General features: G+C 44.2%; 1 protein-coding gene across 1 annotated transcript; it reads right to left on the minus strand.

Moving 5' to 3' along the window:
* On the minus strand, positions 1 to 6,742 carry ZNF233 (zinc finger protein 233). Its single transcript, XM_065899125.1, is given in 5 exon segments — positions 1 to 29; positions 32 to 1,771; positions 3,120 to 3,215; positions 3,754 to 3,880; positions 6,728 to 6,742. Coding segments are annotated over 5 exon segments (2,007 nt in total).
* Between the last annotated feature and the right edge of the window lie 3,438 nt (positions 6,743 to 10,180).

Raw genomic sequence — 10,180 nt, forward strand, 5'->3', positions numbered from 1 at the left:
CTATGGACTCTCTGATGAACCTGAAGACATGAACTCTTGCTAAAGCCCTTACCACAGTCAAAACATTTGTAGGGTTTCTCTCCTGTATGGACCCTCCGATGGGCTTGAAGATGGGAGGTCTGACTGAAGCCCTTCCCACACATGCCACACTTATAGGGTTTCTCTCCCGTGTGGATCCTCTGATGAACGTGAAGGTACGAGTTCCAGATGAAGCCTTTCCCACATTCCTCACACTTGTAGGGTTTCTCCCCTGTATGGACTCTCTGATGGGCTTGAAGATGGGAGCTCCAACTGAAACCCTTCCCACACACATCGCACGTGTAGGGTTTCTCTCCAGTGTGGACCCGCTGGTGGTCTTGAAGATGTGAGCTCTGACTGAAGCCTTTCCCACATGTGTCACATCTGTAGGGCTTCTCTCCTGTGTGGACTCTCTGATGGGCCTGAAGATGGGAAATCTGACTGAAATCCTTCCCACATGTGTCACATCTGTAGGGTTTCTCTCCTGTGTGGACTCTCTGATGGGCCTGAAGATGGGAATTCCGGCTAAAGCTCTTATTACACACATCACATTGGTAGGGTTTCTCGCCGGTGTGGATTCTCTGATGGGCTTGAAGGTTGGAGGCCTTACTGAAGTCTTTCCCACATACCTCGCATTTATATGGTTTTTCTCCAGTATGAACTCTCTGAAGAGGACCAGAGCTCTGACTGAATATCCTGTCATATGCCTTCCATTTGGACGTTTTGTCTTGAGGGTAGGCTGTCTGATGGGCTTGAATTTGTGATGTCTCATTGAAGTCTTTACCACACAGCTCACATTTCCAGGATTTCTCGCCAGTGTTGTCTACACAGTGACTGTTGAGGTCTAAGCTATGACTGGAGGCCTTCCCACACCTGCCACCCCTACACAGATTCTCCCCCGGGTGAATGGGCTCACGAGTGGGAAGGGAGGAGTTCTGATTGAAGCTCTCAGCAGCACACACCCCAGATCTGTAGGGTTTCTCCCCTGGGTTGACTCTCTGATGGGTCTCCGGATGTGAGCTCTGACCCAAGTCCACCCCACACTCATCATTCCCACTGCGTTTCCCTCCTCTGTGAACACTGTAATGAATGTGAAACACTGAGTTATACGCAGTGCCCTTCCCACACTCACTACACACGTGGGGCTTCTCTCCTACACGCAACTGCTGATGAAGTTCAACATCATAGCCAAGGCTGACACCTTTTCCAGTCTCATCAGAGGTCTGCTCTCCTGAGTGGATGATACTATGCTGGGATGTGTTCTTCACAAAGTCTTTTCCATGATTATTGTGGCCACAAGCCTTCTCGCTTTTGTGTACTTCCTGATTGCCATGGTGATGAGAGATCCTTCTCATGACACAGTGATCACACTGACACAGTTTATCTTTTATGTCAATTTGCTGACACCTACTCTGATAATTCTGTGACTCTCTCAGATACATTTTTCTCCAGAAATCCCAGGATGTCTGAGTTGGAGACTCTTGATTTTTGATACTTGTGGAACTCTCTCCTTGAAGCTTTCCTACATAGTTCTCATCTTCAGGAAGCTGAGCAGATTCTCCTGACCACGCCTCACAGGAGGAATCATCTTGTTTTGGCAACTTCTTGCCTTGCAGATTTATTATTGAGTCCTGAGTTCTGGTTAATTTACTTGTAAACTGTTCCCATATCTGCCAGCACATAAGGCCTTCATGTAAAAGCTGTCTTAATCCTGCTTCTTGAAGAGTCTCTATCTCATTTTGGTTCCCGTGTCCTGGAAGGATAAAGAGAATTCAGAGATGAAAGTCAGGACAAGTTCAGGGACAAAAAAATATTTCACAGGTCGACTGTGCTGGGAGACCCTATTCAACCAGTGGAGAGTTCAGCTGGACTCTGTCTTTGTTTTTTCATGCTTACGGAAACAAAGAGCTGATAAGTAGTAGCCTCCTATTCACTACGTGTTAATGAGACTCATTTAGAACTAATGTACCAAGACTGATGTATGAGGTCAAAATTAGAAATACAGTGCTACCGAGCAGGGGACTTGCTCAGCAAAAGTGAAAAGAAAAGATTTGCAAAGGGAAACATCTCCTCTGTCCTGATAATGAACCCATGAGATGATAACTTTATTTCCTTAATTCAGCCATTATATGCACATGTTAATACATAAGCTAGATTTGAGAGAATTCCTCTTTATTTCAATGATGTCCTAATATACAATATTCAACTAGTGAACATTATAACTGGGAATAAAAACTAGAAAACTTATTCCCTTAACTGACACATCCTATGGGAGTAAAAAATCCTATGATAATTATTGCCACTTAATTTGGCTGAATTTTCTGATAAGCCTGAATGGCTAATATTATCTTCCAGGTTTTGTAGATATGAATCTGCAAATACCAAAAGTCGCTGTGGTAGCCAGCATCCAAGACAATCTCCAGGAGGTATCCACACCCTATTGAAGTCCCCTCCACAACCTTTCAGGACTGGCCTGCAAAGCCAACAGGATATGGCAGACGTAATGGTATGTCACTTCCAAGGTTATGTCATAAAAGACACTCTGATTTCTGCCTTCTACTCCCTTGGGTGTAACTAGCTTGGGGAAACCAGCTGCCACGTTTTGAGGACATTCAGGCAGCCCTAGGGAGAGGCCTGTTTGGCAAAGAACTGAGGCCTCCTGCCAACAGCCAGGGAAGAACTGAGGCCTCCTGTCAACAACCCTGTGAATGAGCCCATCTTGGAAGCACATCCCTTGAGGTCCATCAAGCCTTCAGAGGATTGCAGCTCATGCAGACTCCTTGAGATCTTATGAGATCATGAGCCAGAACTACCCTAAGCTACCCCCAGATTCCTGACTCACAGAAACTATAATGCCTGTAGCTCTAAACTGCAAAGTTTAAGAGCAATTTGTTATACAGCAATTGATGGCTAATACAAGTACCATAGAAATTAAAATTAGATTAGGCATTCATCAGAAGATTAACAGTGTTCTGAAATAATCCTTTCATCGTACTGATATATTCTCCACTCATGAGCTGTCTGCAGGAGGAGTGGGCAGTGAGACCCACTTAGCATCATTCTCTGTGATCTGCAAGGACTCAGACCTGCATGGTTCTCACCTGAACACCCAGCTCCTTGGGCTTCTGGCTCCATCACCCAAAGCTTCTTTTTTCTCCCCAGCTGTAGTATCATATCTAATCTGAAAGGTAGATATCCTGTGAAAAAGAAATGGCACATGTGTAAGGTGAGTACACTAAAGGCAAAATTTTTAATTCCAATTCTACAGTCTTCATGCACTGTAAGTAGTATTTTTCCAAATTCTGATCATGACCTGTTGTACTAAATACCTCTTATGCTGTGATCTGGTAGACAAATACACAGATGTACATCACCGAATCAAGGGATCGAATGACTCAATCCTAACCACTATCTACTTTTATCACATCTCCTTTCCTGTCTTTAACTCACAATTTCTGTTGCACTATATGCAGTTCCTGACAAGAAGCTATGCTATTCCGTCCTATTTCATTAAATGCAATAATGACGCAATTTGCTAATTGACTTTAAAACCCCACCAAGATGTCACAACTACAGTTTGAGAAAATAGACAAGGTAGAGATGAGATGTCCCACTGGGATGAGGAAATTCAGGGCCCCAGATTCAGGGAAGCCTTTCAAGAGCCCCAAGTCTTAAACGTTTGAAACCAAGGCACTTCTGAGGGTTGACACTGAGTCACAGGGTGCCCGTCCTCACCCACTGAGACCAGGTTCCGGAAGTTCTCCAGCATCACGTCTTGGTACAGCTTCCTCTGAGTGGAGTCCAGCAGCCCCAGCTCCTCCTTGGTGAAGGTCACAGCCACGTCCTTGAAGGACACTGGCTCCTACGACATCAAGCACACACACAGCCTCAATCTTATGATCAGTGGCCACCGGGAGAGGGACGGCACTTAGTGGGTAGAGAGGGTGGGTGGGAAGTTGTTCTAGATCCTGGGGACCTTGAGTCTACCTTATGTAGTTTCCTCCTCTTCTCCAGTCCGCATGTCAATGCCACATGCTAAATACTGAAATATATTTATGATCATTGACTTTTTTTTTTTTTTGGCCATGCCTCACGGCACGCAGGATGTAGGATCTTAGTTCCCTGACCAGGGATGGAACCTGTGCCCCCTGCAGTGGAAGTGCAGAGTCCTAACCACTGGACCGCTGGGGAATTCCCTTATGATAGTTGCTTTAAAATCCTGATCAGATGGATGAAACTTGAAGACATTATGCTAAGTGAAGCCAGCCAGTCACAAAAGGATTATGTGTATGATTCCACTTATATGAGATACCCAGAGTAGTCACATATATAGAGACAGGAAGTAAAGTGATGTTTGCAAGAGACTGGGGGGTGTGGGGGATAGGGAACTACTGTTTAATGGGTATGAAATTCCACTTTGAGAAGATGAAAACAGTTCTGGAGATGTGTGGTGGTGATGGTTGCACAACAGTGTGAATGTACTTAATACCACTGAACTGTACACTTAAAAATAGTTTGAATGGTAAATTTTATGTTATGTATATAGAGAGAGAGAGAGAGAGAGAAATTATTTTATTTTTGGCTGCACTGGGTCTTAGTTGTGGCACATGGGATCTTTAGTTGCGGCATGCAGGCTCTTACTTGCGGCATGCAGGTAGGATCTGCTTCCCCAACCAGGGATTGAACCCGGGCCCCCTGCATTGGGAGCATGGAGTCTTACTCACTGGACCGCCAGGGAAGTCCCTGTTATGTATATTTTACCACAATAAAAGACGTCCACCAAGAGGTGAATGAATAACCAAATTGTGGTATATCCACGCAATGAAATACTATGCAGCAATAAAAAGGAACAGGTTATTGACCTGTATTCAAAAACATTCTGATGAACAAATGAAGCCAGACACAAGAAGAGCATATACTGTATAATTCCATTAATGTGAAACTCAAGAAACGATGAATCTGATCTGGAGTGACATAAAGTAAATCAGTTATTGCCTACAGCCAGGGATGTGGGATCGGGATTAACTGGGGCACCAGGTAACCTTTTTGGTGATGGAAATGATCTACATCTAGATTGTGGCAGTGGTCACGTGGGTATGTATATTTGTCAAAATTGATCAAATACATTTTTATGTGTATATTACATGTAAATTTCACCTCAAAGATGATTTTAAAAGACAAAATTAGGAAAACAAATCACAGAATGGAAAAAAAATATAGTACGTATATCTAACAAAGGACTTGAACTCACAAAACTTAAAGAACTCCTCAATAATAAAAAGTAGAAGCCACATTTTTAAATGGGCAAATGACTTTAACAAACTTTTCATAAAGGATATGCCAATTGCAAAAACCCATGAAAAAGTATTCAACGTCACGTATCACGAGGGAAATACAAATTACAGTCACGGTGAGATGTCATTTCATTAGAATGGCTAAAATAAAAAAGATCTACAACACCAAATGGCAGCAAAGAGGTAGAACGAACTGGAACTTTCATGCACCGCTGATAAGTTGTTAAATGGTACAAGCACTGTGGAAAACAGTTTATATTCATCTACCACTTCTAGATGTTTACCCAAGAGATACGAAAACATATGTCCTCCAGACCTGCGCAGAATGCTCATGGGAGCTTTATGCATTAACAATTAAAAGCTGCAAACAACTCAAAGGTCCTTCGAAAGGATAAGCAAACTGATATATTCATAAAATGGAATATAATAAAAAAGGAATGAATTACTGACACCTGCAACAGCACAGATGAATCTCAAAAACTTTATGCGGGGTGAAAGAAGCCAGACACAAGAGTACATACACTATGATTTCACTGATTATATTTAATTTGAAAACAAGTAAATCTAGTGATATAATGACAGATCAGAACAGTAGATGCCTCCCGGGGGTAAGAAACTGTCTTGAAAGAGACATAAGAGAAACTTTTGGGGTAATGTAGGTAATGTAAATGTTCTATTTCTTGTTTTGTGTAGTGGGTTAATGCAATTATACAACTTGCAAAATGGGGTATACAACTGTCATTGACCTGTAATTTTTGTAAGTAAATTATATTCCATTTTTTAAAGCCCTATGCAAAAATGTTATGAATCAAAGCAAAACTTAGAGGTACAGCAGTCTGTATGCTTAACTGTAGCTTCTGAAATGTTAGACAAAAAATAGAAAGCCTTCTCAGACAATACACAGAAGAATGCTGAGTCATAAAAACTCTAGTGTTAACATTAAGTGAAAAAATAAAATTGAAAATTACATATACTGTGATTATAATTATATTAAGTATAACTCATTCATAAGCAGTGTAGTAGTTTGGGTTTTCAAAATTTCTTGATATCTATGGATTTCTGTACTCTTATTTTTGAAATGAAAATGATAAAATAAAACAAACCAAAACCAAAAATAAAAACTAGAACCAATAAAAAAGCAAGTACCTGGGAAATCCCTGGTAGTCCAGTGGTTAGAACTCAGCATTTTTACTGCAGTGGGCTCGGGTTTTATCCTTGGTCAGGGAACTAAGATCTCGCAAGCCACGCATGGTACAGCAAAAAAAAAAAAAAAAAAAAAAACAACCCAAAAAGGCAAGTACCTGGCATATAACGAACACATGTTTTCTTCCTTTATCCTTCCCATGGGAGAGAAAAAGTATGTATCTAATCTTTGAGAAAAGAGATGTAATTTTAAGAGATAAAACTCAACTCACCTGGAACTTGGTCATTTTCTCCAGCCCCTTCTGGGGAAGGGCAGAGTCCTGGGAAGACACAACTGGCAAAGGAGAAGGAAGCCATGAGACGTAGGTCCAAGCCCAAGTGGTGGCTCTGTGTGAATCACTAGCCCCCCAGCCAGGGGCCCCTGTGCAGTGAACAAGCTGCTCAAGTCTAAGCAGTGAGGCTCACACAAGAGTCCCTTGTGGTGGCTCCCAGGGTTCAGGGTCATCATTCTCGCCCTGGGTATCAGGGGAAAATGAAAGGCAGTGGAATGTACCGGTATGAGAGTGCACTCTGGGCCAACAGGTCTGGGGTCAATCCGGGTACTTCTACTGTGACATAATATACTGGTTGCCGCCCCCAGCTCCTGACACGGGGCTCCTGAAATCCTCGTAATTTCCTGGTTGCTAGGAGTGTCTTTTGTTCTAATGAGGTGACTCTTGGGGGGTTCCTGGATGGGGACTGGTCAGCAGAAAGGCCAAAGCTTGATTAGATGGCTTGGAATGTTCAGCCGCACCCCCTACTGTCCAGGGAGGGGAGAGGGGCTGGAAATGGAGTTAAGAGTTCATCACGCCCAAGTGAGGAAGCCTCCATAAAATCCCAATAGTATGGGGTTCGCCTTACGTCATACCATTTAACAAACTAGCAAATGTTAAGCGTTTCTCTGAGTTCTGTGAGCCGCACCAGCAAATAACTGACTCCGAAGTGGAAGAGTCTTGCAAACCTCTGATTTGCAGCCAAGTCAGACAGAAGTTGTGGGTAACCTGGGGGTCTTCTACTTGCAAACGGCATCTGAGGTGGGGGAGGGCGATCTCGTGGGACTGAGCCCTTAACCTGTGGGATCTGAAGCTACGTCCAGGAAAAGAGTGTCTGAATTGAGCTAAGTTGTAGGGCACCCAGCTGGTAAAGGAGAATTAATTGCTCGGCGTGGGGAAAACCCCACCCACATCTGGTGTCAGAAGCGTTGTGACGGTGCTGGGAGTGTGAGAATAGAGAGGAACACAGGAGGAAGACCGAGTTGTTCTTGCAGAGCTACTAACGCTGCTTAAATTAACCTCCCTCCGCCTCAAATCTGTCACCTGCAAAATGAGAACACTGCTTCCTTACAGGATTGCTCAAATGTGCGAGTCAAAGTGTGAACAGATGGAAACTTATAACTGATTCCACTTCAGAAAAGCAGGTAGATATTTTACATCACAAAACCGCTCTTGCAGTGGCTTCTCTTGTTGCGGAGCACGGGCTCTAGGCACGTGGGCTTCAGTAGTTGTGGCTCGCAGGCTCTAGAGCGCTGGCTCAGTAGTTGTGGTGCACGGGCTTAGTTGCTCCGCGGCATGTGGGATCTTCCTGGACCAGGGCTTGAACCCGTGTCCCCTGCATTGGCAGGCGGATTCTTAACCACTGTGCCACCAGGGAAGCACCAAGGGGTCTTTTTTAACATCCATATTTCACCTTTATCTCTGACAAGTCTATAGTTCTGATTGGCTATATTACTTAATAATTTCTGGCCCTGTAATGATGATTCATTGATACCAGTATCTGGTTTTGTAAAAAGTATAAATGCGAATTTTCTTCATGCAGCCAGAAGAGTCTTAATGGTACATCCCCCTCTGCCATGCTGACTGTAGTAAAGAAAAACTACTTTTTTTTTTTTTTTTTTTTTGCTGTACGCGGGCCTCTCACTGTTGTGGCCTCTCCCGTTGCGGAGCACAGGCTCCGGACGCGCAGGCTCAGCAGCCATGGCTCACGGGCCCAGCCGCTCCACGGCACGTGGGATCTTCCCGGACCGGGGCACGAACCCATGTCCCCTGCATCGGCAGGCAGACTCTCAACCACTGCGCCACCAGGGAAGCCCAGAAAAACTATTTTAAAATATGACTGCTAGTTTTTTTTCATTTTAAACAAGTTCGACAGAATGTCTCAATGAACAGTACTGTAGTGGCCATAACAGATCCTAACTTATAAGGGTGCTTTGGGGATTAACTGAGCAAGTCCAATAGCCCCGAACAGGCAAGTCCATCCAGACAGAAAGTAAATTAGTGGCTGCCAGGGGCTGAGAGGTCAGCAAGTGAGAAGTGACAGCTCAGGGGCATGGGGTTTCTTTTGGGGATGAGGAAAATGTTCTGGAATTAGCTGGTGGTGATGGCTGTACAGCCTTGTGAATATACTAAAAACCAGTGAGTTGTATACTTTAAGGGTGACTAAAGCATACTTTAGTATACTAAAGGGTGACTCTTATGATATGTGAATTATATCTCAAGATAAAAAATAGGGGGGAAAAAAGCCTTGGCTCAGTGCCTGGCGCATAATACAAGCTCTCGGTAAGTGATGGTATGATGATTATTGCTCCCATTTAATGGACGAGGAAGCTGAGGATTCATGAGATTGAGTTACTGATAATCACAGAGCTGGTGAGGACTGACTAACCTGAAATCCAACTCTGACTCCGGAGCTCGTGCTCTTTATCTAGTCACTGTGTCTCTCATCACAAACACACAGAAGAGATGGGAGGGGTGTCCTTGGGGAGGAGAGAAAGGGGAGTTGGAGGGTACACACTCTGCTGAAAGTGACCTGCTGAGCGATATGGAGCCAGGGCATCAGGATTCTACTCTTCTGACAGCTCTTTGCGTCTATTTCCACATCTATACAACAGGGATAAGGAGAATATCGAGCTTATAGGGGTGACAAGAGGTTTCAGTGAATACGTGCGAATAAGCGTTAAATGTATGATAGCGCCTCATGTTCGTGGGTCCTGCTGCTTTAGGCAGAAGCACTCCCGTAGGGATGAGAGCAATGTATCCGCTCCCCAAAGCTTGGAAGACATCATTCATAACCCCCAACTCCCTTGCGCTGGCCCTATATTTGCTGCACTTTCCTGCTCTGCTCTGCTCAGCAACACGGTTTTGCAAGCAGACCTGACATTTCGCCATATTTAGAAGGAGAAAGCAAGTGGGGTCTGGGGTGCCTGCCTCAGCTCTGCTCGCCTCTCACCCTTCAAATCCCAGTCCCCAGAAGTCTTCTACCGCCTGCGGGCTGGTAGAGGGGATGGTGAGCGGTGAAGCATCTGTTTTACTTCTGAGATGATTAACACACTTTTTAAATCCCAGCGCCTAGAATATAATGAGTGCTCAAAACACATGGAATCAAAGGATGACCGAAGACACACTTTGTCGGGCAAGGATCAGACTGGTGCATCTCAGAGGTTCCTCTGAGCTGTAAAATTCTGAGGCTGTTTCTGATTGGGAGGAGGAGAGGATGAATTGTATCTTCCAATTTTTTCCTCTGGGTTTCTTTTCTTTTTTTTTTTTGGCCATGCCACACGCCTTGCGGGATCTTAGTTCCCCACCAGGGATTGAACCTGTGCCCCGTGCAAGTGGAAGCGCGGAGTCCTAATTACTGGTTTTGCTCAAGCAACACTAAGGTCATTCTTAAAAGTAAAATGCTCAAGAACT

The sequence above is a fragment of the Phocoena phocoena genome, chromosome 20 (genome assembly GCF_963924675.1).
Source record: "Phocoena phocoena chromosome 20, mPhoPho1.1, whole genome shotgun sequence".
Lineage (NCBI taxonomy): Eukaryota > Metazoa > Chordata > Mammalia > Artiodactyla > Phocoenidae > Phocoena > Phocoena phocoena.